Consider the following 18,081-nt stretch of genomic DNA (forward strand, 5'->3'; position numbering starts at 1 on the left):
TAAAAATATATTCATATGGGGCATCTTAATACTATTCCCATGAAACTATTTTACAAATACTCTCTGACATTTTTCTTTTGAGTCAGAGTTTCACCATGTTGGCCAGGCTGGTCTTGAACTCCTGACCTCAAGTGATTTGCCTGCCTCAGCCTCCCAAAGTGCTGGGATTACAGGCATGAGTCACCGAGCCCAGCCAGTGGACCCAAGTCTTAACAGGGGCAGGTGCTGGCTGGATTTGGGAGTTAAAGAGTCTCTTGGGGCCAGGTGTGGTGGTACACACCTGTAATCCCAGTGCTATGGGAAGCTGAGGATGGAGGATCACTTGAGCCCAGGAGTTCGAGGCTGTAGTGGTGCTATGATCAAGCCACTGCACTCCAGCCAGGCAGCAGAGCGAGACCTTGTCTCAAAAAAATAAGAAAAAAAAAAGAGGCCAGGCAGGGTGGCTCACGCCTGTAATCCCAGCAGTTAGGGAGGCTGAGGCAAGCGGATCACTTGAGCCCAGGAGTTTGAGACCAGCCTGGCCAACATGGTGAGAGCCTGTCTCTACTAAAAACTCCGAAAATTAGTGGGGCTTGGTGGCAAGTGCCTGTAATCCCAGCTGCTTGGAGGCTGAGGCAGGAGAATTGCTTGAACCCGGGAGGTGGATGTGGCAGTGAGCCGAGATCTCGATCACTGATCTAGATCAAGATTGCCAGTGCACTCCAGCCTGGCAATCACTGAGGCTGTGTCTCAAAAAAAAAAAAAAAAAAATCAATCAAACAAGCAAACAAAAAAACTAGCTAATATCATTAGTCATTAGGAAAAAGGAAAAGAAAACCACAATGGGATAGCACTTCACACCCACTCTGATGGCTATCGTAATCAAAACGGATGTTGCAAGGGTGTGGAGATTTGGAGCCCTTGTACAATGCTGGTGGGTATGAAAATGGTACTGCTGCTGTGGAAACTGTTGGGCAGTTCCTCAAAAAGCTCAACACAGCCGGGCGCCGTGGTTCATGCTTGTAATCCCAGCACTTTGGGAGGCCGAGGTGGGTGGATCACCTGACATCAGGAGTTCAAGACCAGCCTGGCCAACATTGTAAAGCTCTCTACCAAAAATACAAACATTACCCGGGCTTGGTGGCGGGCACCTGTAATCCCAGCTACTCGGGAGGCTGAGGCAGGAGAATCACTTGAACCTGGGAGGTGGAGGTTTCGGTGAGTTGAAATCATGCCATTGCACTCCAGCCGGGGGGACAAGAGCGAGACTTTGTCTCAAAAAAAAAAAAAGTTAAATATAAAGTTACCATATGACCCAGCAATCCTACTTCTAGCTATAGCCCCAAAGGAAATGAATATACAGGGACTCCAACCACATATTCACAAATGTTTATAGCTGTTCTTATTCACGATCCCCAAAAGGCAGAAACAGCCCAAGTGACCATCAGCTGATGCGTGGATAAACAAAATGTGATCCATCTATACAGTGCAATGTCATTCAGCTGCAAGTGGAATGAAATTCTGACACATGCTGCAACTTAGATGAACCTTAACAAACATGCTCAGTGGTGGCTCATGCCTGTAATCCCGGACCTTTGAGAGGCCAAGGCAGGAGGATCCCTTGAGTCCAGGAGGTCGAAACCAGCCTGGTGAACATAGAGAGACCCCACCTCTGCAAAAGAAAAATTTAAAAACAGGCCAGATATGGTGGCGTGCACCTGTAGTCCCTAGCAATGTGGAGGCTGAGGCAGGAGGATGTCTCATGCCCAGGATTTCAGGCCGAAATGAGCTATGAACGCACCACTGCACTCCAGTCTGGTGACAGAGCCAGACCCTGTCTCAAAAACAAAAAGCAAAAACCGAAACAACCCATCATGCTTGGTGGAAGAGGCCAACACAAATGGTCACATATTGTGTGATTCCATTTATACAACATAACAAGAAGGGCGTGCATAGTGGCTTGTGCCTATAATCCCAGCATTTTGGGAGGGTGAGGTGGGTGAATCCCATGAGGTCAAGAGTTCGAGATCAGACTGGCCAACATGGTGAAATCCTGTCTTTACTAAAAATGCAAAAATTAGGCTGGGTACGGTAGCTCACGCCTGTAATCTCAGTACTTTGGGAGGGTGAGGCAGGTGGATTACCTGAGGTTGGGAGTTCAAGACCAACCCAACCAACATGGAGAAACCCCGTCTCTACTAAAAATACAAAATTAGTCAGGGGTGTGGTGGCGCATGCCTGTAATCCCAGGTACTCAGGAAGCTGAGGCAGAAGAATCGCTTGAACCTGGGAGGTGGAGGTTGCAGTGAACGGAGATCGCACCATTGAAGTCCAGCCAGGGCAACAAGAGCGAAACTCTGTCTCAAAAAAAAAAAAAAAAAAAAATTAGCCCAGTGTGGTGGCACGCACCTGTACTCTTAGCCATTCAGGACGCTGAGTAGGAGAATTGCTTGAACCTGGGAGGCGGAGGTTGTAGTGAGCTAAGATGGAGCCACTGCATTCCAGCCTGGGCGACAGAGTGAGACTCTGTCTAAAAAAAAAGATATCAAGAAGAGGTAAAAATATAGAGAGACAGCAGAGAATGCAGATTAGTGGTTGCCAGGGACTGGGAGGAGGGAGGACTTGAGGAATTGCTTTATGGCAGGCTGTAGGGGAGGAAAAATATGTTTTCCTCTATTCCTAGATCTTACCTGTGATGGACTCTTGCAATGAAAGAATTAACAAGAGCAGGTGTGGTGGCTCATGCCTGTAATCCCAGCACTTTGGAAGGTTGAGGCAGGAGGATCGCGTAAGGCCAGCCTGGACAACACGGAGACTCCATTTCTACAAAAAATAAAAAATAAAATTAGCCAATTGTGGTGGTGGGTACCTGTGGTCCCAGCTACTCAGGAGGCTGAGGTGGGAGGATTGCTTGATCCCAGGAGTTCGAGGCTGCAGTAAGTTATGATCATGCTGCTGTACCCTTTTTTGTGGTAGTTGGTCAAGCTACCGTGCGGCAGAATGTAGCAAGCTCTGAGGATCATCCTAGGTCTTCAGGCCCAAAGAGCACACATGTGTTGGCCTCATCTCTGCAAATTTGGTTCCTCCCAGAGTGAGACCCTGTCTCAAAAAAAAAAAAAAATTAACAAGGGGAAAACAAATTTATTAACATGTGTATGCCTTATGTATACATGGAGATGCCAGGAGAAATGAGGTGGTTTATAAAGCTTATATAACTCCTGCTTATATAGCACCTTCAACATAGAACAGCACATTTTTGGAGAAGTGACAAGACAGAGGAAAAGGACATTGAGGCTGGGTATGGTGGCTCACGCCTGTAATCCCAGCACTTTGGGAGGCCACGGCGGGCAGATCATTCGAGGTCAGGAATTCGAGACCAGCCTGGCCAACATGGTGAAATCCCATCTCTACCAAAATATAAAAATTAGCTGGGCACAGCGGTGCACACCTGTGATCCGAGATACTTGGGAGACAGAGGCACAAGAATCACTTGAACCAGGGAAGCAGAGGATGCAGTGGGCAGAGATGACACCACTGCACTCTAGCTTTGGGAACAGAGCAAGACTCTGTCTCAAAAAAAAAAAAAAAAAGACGTTTCCAGACAAGGGTCTAAAGGTGTCGCTGGTGATCAACCTTTGTCCTTCCTGATAGGAGAGGAGGGCAACTTTGTACATTTAGTTCCTGCTTTGAGGCAAATGAGGAAGAGCAGAGAGCTCTTCCTGTATCAGCTCCATTGATCTCAGCTCAAAATAATCCTATACCAAGGTCGCATATTTCGGAAAGGCATATGTGGTCTCCTATGGGGGTCTCTTTTCCGGGTGATAACAATAGTTCGAAACTAGCAAGGGGTGTTGGTTGTACAACATGTGCATGTACTAAATGCCATTGAATTGCGCATTTTTATTTTTTATTTTATTTTTTGAGATGGGAGTCTGGCTCTGCCGTCCAGGCTGGAGTGCAAGGGCACGATCTCCATTCACTGCAACCTCCGCCTCCCGTTCAAGTGATTCTCCTGCCTCAGCCTCCCGAATAGCTGGGATTACAGGCGCCCGCCATCATGCCTGGCAAATTTTTAAAATTATTTTTGTAGAGACGGGGTTTCGCCATGTTGGCCAGGTTCCTCTGGAACTCCTGACCTCAGATGATCCACCCACCTCGGCCTCCCAAAGTGCTGGGATTACAGGCGTGAGCCATGGCGCCCGGCCAAGAATTTTGCATTTTTAAATGGTTAATTTCATCTTGTTCGAATTTCACTCCAATAATAGACAAAAACGGATGACAAGTGGTATTTGACTTTTTTTTTTGGATGAGATGATACATGCACATTGCACAAAATTTAACAGCTACAAAATGGCATAAAGGTGAAAATGTAATATTTTCCCCATTACCCCGGTTACCCTTTCTGGAGCAAGTCTAGTTACGATTCTTTTCTATTCTAGAACCATTTATGCATTTCCTTAACGTCGAAAGATGCCTTGTGATACCACAGCAGTCATTCATGCTCTCTACAGGCCAGCAGACAGTGCAGAAAAGGTGAAGTACAAAAATTAAACAGGAAAATCTCTCCTTGCACCATTGCCAGCAGGTTAGTGGTTTTGCTTGGAATATTTTTTGAGTGTGTGGGTAGTTGGTTAAACTTAGAAGTATCTTTTTTTGTGCGTGGGTAGTTGGCCAAGCCGCCGTGGGGCAGAATGCAGCAAGCTCCGAGGATCATGCAGGGTCTGCAGGCCTGGAGAGCACACCTGTGTCGGCCCCACCTCTGCAAACTCTGTCCCTCTCCTGCAGCGGACAATAGGCCACTCCGTGGGACAAAGGCCCGCAGCCGCGCCTGCGCAGAGCGCTCAAGGGCTTCCGGGGCGCTCCCAGGACCCCGGCCTGGCCCCGCCCCCTGGCGCGGCGCGGTGTCGTCACGAAGTTGCCATGGCGTCGCTGAGCGGCCTGGCGTCGGCGCTGGAGTCGTACAGGGGCCGAGACCGCCTGGTGAGGCAGGGGCTGACTGGGGCCGAAGGTCCTAGAGCTTGGTTCAAGCTCAGAGACGGGGTAACTGAGGCCAGAGAAGGGACGGGGTCGCCCAGAATACCCCGTCGCAGTGGCCCCCTCCGTGCTAGGCTCAAACGCTGTGCCCTAGCGTTGGACATTGATTGATTGATTGATTGATTGATTGAGACAGAGTCTCGCCCTGTAGCGCATGCTGGAGTGCAATGGCGCGATGTCAGCTCACTGCAACCTCCGCCTTCCGGGTTCCAGCGATTCTTCTGCCCCAGCCTCCCTAGGACTGCAGGCGGGTGGCACCATGCCCGACTAATTTTTAAAAATAATTTTTTGTATTTTTAGTAGAGACGGGGTTTCACCATGTTAGCCAGGATGGTCTCCATCTCCTGACCTCGTGATCTGCCCGCCTTGGCCTCCCAAAGTGCTGGGATTACTGGCATGAACCACCGTGCTCCACTAGCGTTGGACACTTAGATCGTTTCTGCCAACCCAACCTGGCTAGACATTGACACACTGGCCAGATTCCCGTGTTTGGACGTTTTGGATCTGACAAGGCCACTGAAGTCAGTCCCTGCGTCATCCTGAACAATCTCATGTTGGGATCTGGGATGTTGCAGGGCCCCCCAGTGGCTGGACATTCATTTCCAACCAGATCCCCTATAGTTGGGCATTTAGGTTGTTTCAGCCAACCTAGACCAAAGAACCCACCATTGCCATGCCCTGCCATGCCTGAGCAGTGATGGGTTCCAACAAAATCCCTTGTAGTTGGTCATGGCAGATCGTTTCTGCCAACTCAGCCTGGCTGGATACTTACATACCAGCCAGATTCCGATTCCCATGTTTGGACATTTAGGATCTGACCAGGCCACTGTAGTTGGTCCCTGGGTTGTCCCAAACAATCTCATGTGGGGATTTAGGATATTGTCAGGCTTTTCCTATGGCTGGACAGTTTTTTTTTTTTGAGATGAACTCTCGCTCTTGTCCCCCAGGCTGGAGTGCAATAATGGTGTGATCTTGGCTCATTGCAACCGCCGCCTCCCGGGCTCAAGTGATTCTCCTGCCTTAGACTCCCGAGTGGCTTGGATTACAGGTGCCTCACACCATGCCTGGCTAATTTTTATATTTGTAGTAGAGATGGGGTTTTATCATGTGGGCCAGGCTGGTCTTGAACTCCTGACCTCGGGTGGTCCACCTGCCTCGGCATCCCAAAGTGCTGGGATTACAGGCATGAGCTGCCACGCCTGGCTGGCTGAACAGTTTTAAGTTCCAATCAAGTCTCATATGATTGGGCATTTAGGTTATACCATCCATGCCTCTGAGTTTGGACTCTTAGCTTGTCCCCACCAGTCTCTTATAGATAGACATTTAGGTTGTACCAGGGAGTGTACTGGGGGCTAGGCATTTAGATTCCATTCAAATCTCCTATGACTGGGGGGGGTTTAACAAATCCCCTCCGAGTTGGACATTCAAATTGCAGCGTTTTGCCATTATAACAGGGCTGGAAAGGAATTACAAGTAAAAATAATAAGTAAAAATAATAAAGGAACAAGCAATTTCTGAAAAGCAAGTAAACTAAAGATATAAGGGAGGCCGGGTGTGGTGGCTCACGCATATGATCCTAGCACTTTGGGAGGCTAAGGTGGGTGGATTGCCTGAGCTCAGGTGTTTGAGACCAGCCTGGGTAATGTGGTGAAACCCCGTCTCTACTAAAATACAAAAAATCAGTTGGGCATGGTGGCGCGAGCCTGTAGTCCCAGCTACTCAGGAGGCTGAGGCATGAGAATTGCTTGAACCTGGGAGGCAAAGCAGTGAGCTGAGATCATGCCCTTGCACTCCAGCCTGGACAAGACTCTGTCTCCAAACATAATATGTATGTATGTATATATATATATAGTGTGGAGATGACCTAGTTCACATGGCTCCAAATCACCTACTGAGTGGGTTCTTTCTCTCTAAAGTAATTCAAGCAAATTATCCTGTTGTTCATTGGATTGAGGGTTCATTGGGTTGAGGGCTGATCACCTGTGCCCAGTGGCCAGCACAGCCAAAGGCTTTGGTCCAGGCAGGTAGATGTAAATATACACTTTAGCTGCAGCTTCCTGCCACCTGGGAAAAGAAGGACCTGGGAGGTGGGAAGTAAGAAGTTTTGTTTTCTTTGTTCCTGTCACATCTGTCCCCAAAGTCTGAGCCCTTCAATTACATGAGCAGGCACTCTGTTCCCCACAGTGTCTTCGGACAGTGATGTCATGTTTCTTCATTTGTCCCACCTACAAGGATGTTTTTAAACTTTCAGCTTTTTTTTTTTTTTTTTGAGACAGGGACTCACTCTGTTGCTCAGGCTGGAGCACAGTAGTGAGATTATAGCTTGCTACAGTCTGGAGCTCCTGGGTTCAAGTGATCCTCCAGCATCAGCCTCCCAAATAGCCATGATGCCCTGTTAATTTTTAAAAAAGTTTGGTGAGCTGGGCGCGGTGGCTTACGCCTGTAATCCCAGCACTTTGGGAGGCCAAGGCGGGTGGATCTCTTGAGGTCATGAGTTCTAGACCAGCCTGGCCAACATGGCAAAACCCTGTGTCTACTAAAAATACAAAAATTAGCCTGGCGTGTGGCACCCTCCTGTAATCCCAGCCACTTGAGAGGCTGAGGCACAAGAATCGCTTGAACACAGGAGGTGGAGGGGCTGCAGGGAGCTCAGATCATGCCACTGCACTCCAGCCTGGGTGATAGATCGAGACTGTCTCAAAAAAAAACAACAACAACAAAAGAATCTTCCACACTCTTAATCCATGGGGTCCCAGGGCCAGGTGGGGGGTGATGCAGCTCAGGTCTGCTGAGCAGGAGGGGCATGCTGACTGCTTCTGGTTTCCCACAGATCCGAGTACTGGGGTACTGCTGCCAGCTGGTTGGTGGAGTCCTGGTGGAACAATGTCCCGCCAGGTCCGAAGTGGGGACACGTCTCTTGGTGGTGTCCACCCAGCTCAGCCACTGCAGGACCATCTTGCGACTGTTTGATGACCTGGCCATGTTTGTCTACACTAAGCAGTACGGCCTGGGGGCACAGGTAACAGGGTTTGTGGGGCTGTAGGGAGTGGGGTGCAGACCTCAGTGGACATTTAAAAAAATTTTTTTAGAGACAGGGTCTTGCTTTCTTGTCCAGGCTGGAGTGCAGTGGAGTGATCATAGTTCGCTGCAGCCTCGAACTCCTGGGCTCAAGTGGTCCTCCTGCCTTAGCCTCCCTGAGTGCTGGGATTACAGGCATGAGCCACTGTGAACGTTTTAGAGTCTTGTCCCAAAACGCTCCCTGCGTGGGTAGTTCATTACTTTTTGTAATTTCACTTTCTTCTTTGAGAGGATCAGATGTCCTCGTTTTGATTTAAAATTTTTAAAAATAGCAAACATGTTCACACGTTCCAAAGGGGGATATAATTTTAAAAAACCTCCCTCCTTCCTGATCTTCCAGGCCTCCAGTTTTTCCCCATAGAGGCAGCCACTGTGGTCAGCTTCTTTTTTTGGAGACAATGTGTCACTCTGTGACTTAGGCTGGAGTGCAATGGCATGATCTCAGCTGACTGCAACCGCCACCTCTGGGGTACAAGTGATTCTCTTGCTTCAGCCCCTCATGTAGCTGGGAATACAGGCAGCCCCCACCACGCCAGGCTAATTTTTGTATTTTTAGTAGAGACAAGGTTTAGCCATGTTGGCCAGGCTGGTCTCGAACTCCTGACCTCAAGTGATCCACCTGCCTCGGCCCCCAAAGTGCTGGGATTACAGGTGTGAGCCACTGAACCAGGCGATCATTTCTTACCAGTCTAAAAAAGAGCTCCTTTCTCAGGACCACACAGTGCTCTGCTTGGCAGATCCTGATTTATTTAACCTGTCTCCGGTTGACACACAGGGGCATGATTTCTAAGGTTCTGCTATTGCAACAGTGCTGCAGAGAGTAGCCTTGTCCCTGCGGCGTCCCCCAAGCATGTCAGCCTAGCTAGAGGGCCATCTTTCCCCCCAAGGGATGATCTCAGAGGCTGCATGGGCCAGCCTCTCAGCATCATGCCACTCCCTGGGCTACTCTGTCTGTTCTCTCAGTCCTCCCAGGGATCACTCCTCTGAGGCAGTTGCTATTCAGATGCTCCCCACCCCGAACCCCCAGCCCTACCCCATTCAGCGCCACATCCTTGGCCTGATCATCCCACATCACGAGGGTTGCTCTTGGCCGCCTTCCTGTTTTGCCACCTATGGCATCCTCCTCCTCCATGTCTGGTGACTCCCGGAGACTCCTCCCTCCTCTATCCCCTTGGTGGAAGAGCCCTCAAGCAAGGGGTGGGGGCCCCTACACCTTGAGTATCCCTTGGCCAGAACAAAAGCCCCTTTTGTTGGGTTCTGGGTTTATATGTCTGTGTCCCTCCCTGCCCTGTTGAGCCTCTGCCCCTCACCAGAGTCTAGCCTGGATCCTCTGCTTCTCAGGAAACCTGGGTGGAATGAGCACACTGGGGCCGAGTCTGCTATCCTCAGCGAGGTGGGAAATGTGCCATGCAGATGAGGGAAGCTGGAGTGAGGTTCGGAGCCCGGAGGCAGGCAGGATCATGACTGGCCAGAAAGAAGAGGAATCAGAAGGAAGCAGCATCAGGATCAGTGGTGGGGTGGGGAGGAGCTTCCTGGGAAGTCTAGAGGAGGGGAAGGGTGTGGCAGGCAACAAGGACAGTAAGGGTAGAGGGGGCGGGGTTCTGAGGGGCAGGGTCCCCAGTCGGCAGCGGAGCTCCAGTCCCAGAAACCAGGCCTCAGCGCTGTGCACCTACAGCCTCTACTGGTCCTGCCTCCCTGGCTCTAGGCGGTCGTTAAGAATTTGGGGCAGAGGGTATGGGTACCGTCCAGGACCGAGAGCCTGCATGTGCATTGCAATTCGAGGGTCTGGAGGACCATCCCTGCCAGAACTGGGGCCGGTGACTTTCCCTGAGAGCCTACGTGTGGCCATCTGTATCATAGGACGGTAACTCGCTTGGGGTTGAGGGAGGCGATGCGAGCCTTTCAGCTCTGTGCCTGTCTTGTGGTCAGCACTGGGCGTGCGCTGGCCCACTCTGCCATCTCAGCCTGCTCAGGGTTCCCTGTGAGCCACCTCTCGTGTTCCCTGCCTAGTCTGGCATCAGAGGTCCTCGCCCATGCAGGAACTGAAAGCCTTTGGGGAGGAAGGCTCTGATGCAGGGTTCCCAACTTGGCCGAACATGGGAATCGCCTGGGAACGTGAGAATTCCCGGTGCTGGGGCCTGCCCCAGGCTGAGTGACACAGAATCCTCATGGCTGGCATCAGGCATGGGGTTTTGGAAGCTCCGCAGAGGACTGCACTGCACAGCTGAGTTGAGACCCTTCCCTCCAAGGGGCACTGAACACCGTGCTGCCGAGATGCAGGAATCAGGCCTGTGTGGGGACCCCAGCCCCAGAGCCTTTCTCCTGCGGGCGGGCCACAGACAGCCTGCTGGCCCGGGATGCTGCCCAGGGCCCGGAGTCAGGAAACAGCTCAGTGCTACCTGGCATGGCTACAGTGTTAAAATGGGCAGTGGGTAAGTCTGACTCCAGGACCCCTCTGCTCCTGGTCCTACAGGAGGAGGATGCCTTTGTCCGCTTGGTGTCCGTCCTAGGGAACCTGGCTGACCAGCTCTACTACCCCTGTGAGCACGTCGCCTGGGCGGCTGATACCCGGGTCCTCCACATGGACTCTTCCCGGTGGTGGACGCTGAGCACAGCCTTATGGGCCCTCTCTCTGCTTCTGGGGGTTGCCAGGTAAGTGGCATGGGCCAGAAGGGAGCACCCATGGTCCCCGAGTGGGCCTCCTTACCAGAGTGGCAGCTGCCCCAGCAACAGCGCTGGCTTCAGACTGAGGGATCCTTGCCTCTTAGAGTTTTCCTTGGAGTTTTTGTTGTTTCTTCCTTTTGTTGGTGTATTTTTTTGGAATAACTGCCGGAACGATTTACCATCACTGTAGTGCTGAGCAAGAGAAACTTACTATCTTAGGATTCTGAAGGTAGCAGTCGGAACCCTCCTGGGCTAGTGTCAGCAGAGGCTGGTGCCTTCTGGAGGCCCCAGGGGAGGTCTTGGATTTTCCAGCTTCTAGAGGCCACCTGCATTCCTTGATTCATGGCACCTTCCTTCCTCTTCCAAGCATGACCTCTGGGCCATGCCTCTCAGGGTCACACCTCCTTCCCTGATTCTCATTCTCCTTCCTCCCTCCTATAAGGACCTTGTGATGACATCCTGACCACCTGGATGATCCAGGGTAATACTTCTTAAGATCCTTAGCGCATAGGTCTGGTGTGGTGGCTCACGCCTGTAATCCCAGCACTTTGGGAGGCCAAGGCCGGCAGATCACTTGAGCCCAAGAGTTTGAGAACAGCTTAGCCAACATGGCGAAACCCTGTCGCTACTAAAAATACAAAAAGTAGCCAGGCTTGGTGGCACAAACTGACTGAGGCAGGAGGATTGCTTGAATCTGGGGAGGTGAAGGTTGCAGTGAGCCAAGATCACGCCACTGCACTCCAGCCTGGGCAACATGCAGAGTCCCCATATACCCCATCCCCACACGCACGGCCTCCCCCACTTCTGGCATCATCCCCATGGTGCACTGGTTATAACTGATGACTCTCCATGGACCCATCGTCACCTCAGTGCATAGCTCCATTACGGTTCACGCTTGGTTCTGGGCATCCTACGGGTTTGGGCATTGACACGTGTCCACACTTGCAGTATCAAATGGAATTCCATGCCCGTCAAAGCTGTGCTCTGCCTGCTACAGCATTCTTGTTTAGGGCACGTGGTTTCCCATCATTTCTCTAGTTTGGGGTGAGCACGGGGAATGAGTGGGAGCATTCCCTGTGCCCTTATCACGACCAGACATCTGTCCTAAGGCCCAGGGCTGCCAGAGCATCAGCTGGGAGGTTGCTAAATGGAGATGTAAGGTTCTGGTGCCCAGGGCTTCAGATTCTCTTTCTTGAGACAGTCTTCCTCTGTCACCCAGGCTGGAATGCAGTGGTGCAATCTCAGCTGACTGTAACCTCTGCCTTCCGGGTTCAAGCGATTCTCCTGCCTCAGCCTCCTGAATAGCTGGGATTAAAGGCATCTGCTGCCATGCCCAGCTAAGTTTTGTATTTTTAGTAGAGATGGGGTTTCACCATGTTGGCTAGGTTGGTCTTGAACTCTTGACCTCAGGTGATCTGCCTGCCCTGGCCTTCCAAAGTGCCAGGATTACAGATGTGAGCCACTGCGCCCAGTCAAGCTTCTGATTCTCTGGGTCTGGGGAGGCCAGGAATCAGTGTTTTGCCCCTGTCCCCCAGGAGGTACCCATCTGCTGTACCACTGGCACTATCCTGTGTCTTGCACCCTGGGTACAGGGTGGCCGGAGATGTGACCAGGCTCTGGCCATTCTGGTCAGGAGGTCACAGTCACAACCCAGCACACCCCATGGCAGAGGCTGGAGAGTGCAGGTGCCTGGTAGAGTGGGCCGGGTAGGTGCAATGCATGGCCGCAGAGTCCCCTGGGAGCACAGAGGCTGCCCACCAGGTAGCCCCTTCCTCAGCCTGCAGATGGCAGCCTTGGGGCGCAAGGGGTCATCCACATAGGTCTAGCCAGTGTCCAGGGTATGTGTGCAGGGGTGCTGGCATGGCACTGATCTGGGCCTTTCCACACAGAGCAGACCAGGCAGCCAAGGCCCAGAGGGGAAACAACGTCCCCAGTCCTGTCCAACTGCAGGCCCCTTGGCATCCTCTTCTGTCTAGGACTCCGTGCCGGGCTGTGAACACCTCATAGGGCTTGATGTTCCTTTGAGCACTTGCCAGTGGTTTGCAGAGGCTGGGCCGGGCCCTGGATGGCCGTGTCAGAAGCGCAGGATGTTCCTGAATGTGATGCAGATGTCCCCGGCAGGACAGGGCTATGTTAGGGATGAGTCCCAGGGAACCTGAGGCACAGCCCGGAGGGCACGGGACTGAGGGGGCAGGGAGAGGGCAGGCCACTTATCCGAGATGTGGCCCTTGTCCCAGACTGTAAGGGGATGCCCCTGTCCCAGACTGTATGTCCGGGGCCAGCATTGTGGAGCTAACCCTCCTGCTCCCCGGGGGCATCCTCCCTCCGGCTCTGGTGCTGCAGGTCCCTGTGGGTGCTGCTGAAGCTGAGACAGAGGCTGCGGAGCCCCACAGCGCCCTTCACCAGGTAGGAGCCTGCGGTCACCCAGCAGGAAGGCCCACTCCCTCATCAGGTGTGGGATCCTGGCTCAGAGCTACCCCTGTGCAGGCCTGTACTGAGGTCTGTTGTTCACAGGTCATGGGGGTCTCACCTCAGCCTCCAGTGGGTGGTGGTACCTTTTACAGATGGGGAAACTGAGGCTTGCTTGAGCGAGAACTCCAGGGCTGAGCCTTCATGACTGCGCCACCAGCTGGAGAGAATGGTCAATTTCCTGAGGGTTATGGCCATTGTCACCGTTGCTTTTTCTTTTTCGAGACAGGGTCTTGCTCTGTTGCCCAGGCTGGAGCACAGTGGTGCGATCTCAGCTCACTGCAACCTCCGCCTTCCGGTCTCAACTGATCCTCCTGCCTCAGCTTCCTGAGTAGCTGGGATTACAAGCATGTGCCATCATGCCCAGCTGATTTTGTATTTATTGCTCCTGGGGTTCCCCTGTCCCTCCACACCTCCCAAAGTGCATTTGTGCTTTTTGTTTTTACAAGGGACCCCCATCTCCGGGTGTTCAGGAAGAGGACTGAGGTGTGGATTTAAGGACTGGGACCCAGGTCCCTGCCCTGTTGATGCTTGGTTTGGGAGGTGGTGATGGGGACTCAGTCAGTCCCTGTGGAGGGTCGGGGAGGCCACCTCGGCCCTGCCAGCTCCTCCCACTGGCAGGCAGGGGCTGTGGCCACTCACTTCCCTGCCAGAGGCTCAGGGCTGCCCGGGCCACACAGGGCATATGGGGGCTTGGGAAGGGGAGGCGGGCAGGTGTGAGCATGAGTGTGAGCTGCTCCTCTCTGCCCACAGCCCACTGGCCCGGGGCAAGCGGAGGGCCGTGGAGGCGCAGATGCAGTCGGAGATGCTGTCGCTTCTCAGCAACCTGGCTGACCTGGCCAACGCCGTGCACTGGCTGCCCCGGGGTGTGCTGTGGGCTGGCCGCTTCCCGCTGTGGCTGGTGGGCCTCATGGGCACCATCTCCTCACTCCTCAGCATATACCAGGCGGTCCGGGCTGGTGGCCAGGCCGAGGCTGCCACCCCCTGACACTGCCTGAGGAGCACAGGGACACACTAGAGCCCACAGAGGGCCCCTCTCTGCAAAGCAGAAGACGCCAGGGCAGGGGCTGGGGCTCTACGGCTGCCTGTGTCTAAACTCATGGGCAGGGTGGGACGAAGGACTGATTCAAGGTCCCCCCCAGGCCCCAGCCCAGGGCTACCGAGCTGGACAGTTTTCAGCCATGGAAGGCTTCAGCAGCACCTCCCACCCACCACCTGGAGTCTTATATCCAAATAAAGGTGAACCGGAGGAAGCCCGTCGTGCCTTGGGAAGCTGGAATGGAAATCAGTTAAATGTTGTGGTGCTGCTGCCTGGCCAAGGGGTGAAGGATATTACACTGGTGGCTCCTGGCCCCTTACCCTCCACAGGACGGAGCCACAGTTGGAAACCACGCTTCCCCAGCCTGACTTCAGGAACGCTCTTGGCCTGGTGGGTCCCCTCCATCTCTGAGCAAGTGTTGCCCACAGACCCCAAGTGGCCTTGAGCCATAGAGGGCTGTTCTCTACTCCCCACAGTCTGGGCACACGGGCCAGAGGTGCCACCTCCTGTCAGGCCACCTTAGGGTGTGGCCTCACACCACTGTGCTGCAGACCTGGAGCATTTTCAGGGCTCCAGGCTGAGACTGAGCAACACACACTGGCATTGCTGAAGACACTTGGGATTCCCACCTCAGCCAGCGTGTGGTGGGATGGGACGAGGGCACCTCTTAGTCTCTGGCAGGCGCTGGGGCACAGCATGGCCCAGGAACACAACAGGCAGTGTGTGTGTCCTTCGGCCTCATGTGGTATCAATTGCACTGCTTTTTAATCTTTTTGACACCAGATCTCACCCAGGCTGGAGTGCAGTGGTACAATCACAGCTTCACTGCAGCCTCGAACTGCTGGGCTCAAGGGATCCTCCTACCTTAGCCTCCCACAAAGCAGGAACTGCAGGCATTTATCATCATGCCCAGATAATTAACATTTTTTTTTTGTAGAGACAGGGTCTCGCCATATTGCCCAGGCTGGTCTTGAATTCCTGGCCTCAGGTGATGTGCCTGCCTCGGCCTCCCGGAGTACATCTGTGCTTTGTTTTTACAGGGAAGACACTGGGTAGCTATGAGCAGCTGGCAAGCTGGGGACTGCTCAGGGTCACAGGTGCAGGAGACCTCATCTGTGGGGGCTCCTGTCCAGGACTCATGAGTGGGCCAGGCTTGGTGGGTTTCCCCCTTCTCTCCCTTGTGGGGGTGCAGGCCCGTCCCGGCCTTCAGCCAGGGCCTCCTTCTCAGCTCCTAGTGGCACCCGCATGATTAGGGCATCACATTACCTACTGGAGACTCAATTACCTCCAGCTCATACCTGTGGGGCCCTTGGAGTGGCGCCTCCGTATGGGGAAGCCACGTGACCACCTGATGACAGGTGCCAGGAGGAAAAGCAAGCCACCTTCAGGGATGGAGCCTGGACTGGGAAGGCCTTGGATACTGACCGTGGAGTCCAGGCATGGAGCAGACAGGATGGATGTTTCCAGAAAGGGAGGCCACTCTCCCACTCTCTGAGCTGGTCCAGTGGCTCTTTGCGTGTGTGTGTATGTTTTAAACAGTTTTACTGAAATATAATTCACGTATCATACAATTTATCCATGGAAGGGGGACAGTTCGGTGGCTTTTAAAATACTCACAGTCATACAAGCAGTGCCACAGTCAACCTGAGAACATTTCCATCAGCCCAAAGAGAAACCATCTCACCCCTCAGGTGTTACCTCCCCCCAGCCCCCAGGCTTGGTGACCACTGCCCTGTCTCTACATAGTTGCTCATTCTGGTTCAGTGGTTCTCAACCTTTCAGGGGCTGGGAACAGACCCCTCTGAGACCCTTAAGGACTACAGGTCCTCTTTTTTGAGAGGGAATTTTGCTGTTGCCCAGGCTGGAGTGTAATGGTGCAATCTCAGCTCATTGCAACCTCTGCCTCCCGGGTTCAAGTTATTCGCCTGCGTCAGCCTCCTGAATGGCTGGGATTACAGGCACCTGCCACCACACCCGGCTAATTTTGTATTTTTACTGGAGACAGGGTTTCACCATGTTGGCCAGGCTGGTCTCGAACCCCTGGGCTCAAGTCACCTGTCTTGGCCTCCCAAAGTGCTGGGATTACAGGTGTAAGCCAGTGCCCAGTTACTACAAGCCCTCTTTGCAAAAGATCTCATTTTAGAGTGCCCCAAGTCCCCAGGGCCCATAAGGTATACTGAGGAAGGCTGGGGGCATCCCAGGGGAGGGGTCAGCTAGGCAGAGGTCAGGGGATGGCTGGTGTCAGGGTGGAGGGTGCTCTGTGGGTCAAGTGGACAGTGGAATGTGTGCGGGCCAGCGTATGCTCACCTGTGATGAGGGTCCCAACACCACTATGCGCTTCAGCAAATCAGAGAGTTGGAAGAATGAGGGAGAGAGAAAACCCCAATGTCCACCATCAGGAGAATAGCTACTGGCCAGTTTTGCATTGTGTGAATTTGACCACAATGGAAAAAAAAATGGGTTGGGCGTGGTGGTTCATACCTTTAATCCCAGCACTCTGGGAGGCTGAGACAGGAGGATTACCTGAGGTCAGGAGTTCAAGAACCAGCCTGGCCAGCATGGTGAAATCCTGTCTCTACAAAAATACAAAAATTAGCTGGGCATGATGGCGGGGGCCTGTGATTCCAGCTATACTCAGGAGGCTGAGGCAGGAGAATTGCTTGAACTTGGGAGGCCGGGGTTGCAGTGAGCCAAGATGACACCACTGCACTCCAGCCTGGGCAGCAGAGCAAGACTCCATCTCAAAATAATAATAATAATAAAAAAATAGTAAATTATTTTCATCTTTTTCTTTTCTTTCTTTTTAAAAATTCATTTCTTTTTTTAATCCCCCAAATTTCCCTTTTTTTTTTTTACCCCTTAGAGACAGAGTCTCACCATGTTGCCCAGGCTGCAGTGCAGTGACACGATCATAGCTGCCTACAACCTCAAACCCCTGGGCTCAAGCAATCTTCCTGCCTCGGCCTCTTGTGTAGCTGGGACTACAGGTGCACACCACCATACCTGGCTAACTTTTTTTTTTTTTGTGGGGAAGGGGTTTCACTATGTTGCACAGGCTGGTCTTGAACTCCTGGGCTCAAGCCATCCTCCTGCCTCAGCCTCCCTAAAGTGCTGGGATGACAGGTATGAGCCGCGGCACCTACCCTCCTTTTACTTTTTTAGTATGGCTACTACCAGTGAAAAATTCCACACGTGGCTTGCATCATCTTTCTGGTGGACAGTGCTGCCTGAGAGTCCCGTTTGCACTTCCTGGTGATCCAGTGATCGACTTTATACCTAGTCACCTGGTGACGGGAAACCCTCTGTTGAAATGGCAGTGTCCCTGCCTCACTGGACTGGTACTCAGACCAGATGGAAATGACTGAACACCCACAGCTAAGCTGCCTCTCACACCAGATAGAGGAACTGAAAGTTATAGTCTTGGGGGTTATTCTGGATTAAAAGCAAAAGGATCAGCAAAGCTGGGCTGTGGAGGCTCCACGAAAGCCTCAAGTGTACGTGGTGGGCAGGACCTACAGAGGCACCTCCATGCCCAACTCCTGCCTGCGCCTGTAATCCCAGCACTTTGGGAGGCTGAGGCGGGCAGATCACATGAGGTCAGGAGTTCAAGACCAGCCTGACCAACGTAGTGAAACCCTGTGTCTACTGAAAAAATACAAAGATTAGCAGGGGATGGTGGCACGCGCCTGTAATCCTAGCTACTTGGGAGGCTGGGGCAGGAGAAGTGCTTGAATCCAGGAGGCAGAGGTTGCAGTGAGCAGAGATCATGCCACTGCTCTCTAGCCTGGGTGACAGAGCGAGACTCCATCTCAAAAAAA

The 18,081-nt window shown here is 52.7% G+C and overlaps 1 protein-coding gene across 8 annotated transcripts in view; it reads left to right on the top strand.

The window, feature by feature from the left end:
• The window catches only part of PEX11G (peroxisomal biogenesis factor 11 gamma), a 21,934-nt gene extending 6,092 nt beyond the window's left edge, over positions 1–15,842 (top strand). For 4 of the 8 annotated variants that reach the window (XM_037728381.1, XM_017500192.2, XM_017500191.2 and 1 more), the window contains exons 2-7: positions 4,419–4,564; positions 7,198–7,244; positions 7,844–8,032; positions 10,565–10,743; positions 13,099–13,161; positions 13,978–14,509. In XM_037728381.1, the coding sequence (XP_037584309.1) occupies positions 7,218–7,244; positions 7,844–8,032; positions 10,565–10,743; positions 13,099–13,161; positions 13,978–14,212 (693 nt within the window). In that variant the 5' untranslated portion in view covers positions 4,419–4,564; positions 7,198–7,217 and the 3' untranslated portion in view covers positions 14,213–14,509. Of the gene's footprint in view, positions 1–4,418; positions 4,565–4,845; positions 4,960–7,197; positions 7,245–7,843; positions 8,033–10,564; positions 10,744–13,098; positions 13,162–13,977 lie in introns of those variants that run through there. The other 4 variants (XM_017500188.2, XM_017500195.2, XM_017500189.2 and 1 more) reach the window with 4 other exon arrangements.
• The last annotated feature ends 2,239 nt before the right edge of the window (positions 15,843–18,081 follow it).

This window comes from Cebus imitator, unplaced genomic scaffold (assembly GCF_001604975.1).
Source record: "Cebus imitator isolate Cc_AM_T3 unplaced genomic scaffold, Cebus_imitator-1.0 Scaffold263, whole genome shotgun sequence".
Classification (NCBI taxonomy): domain Eukaryota; kingdom Metazoa; phylum Chordata; class Mammalia; order Primates; family Cebidae; genus Cebus; species Cebus imitator.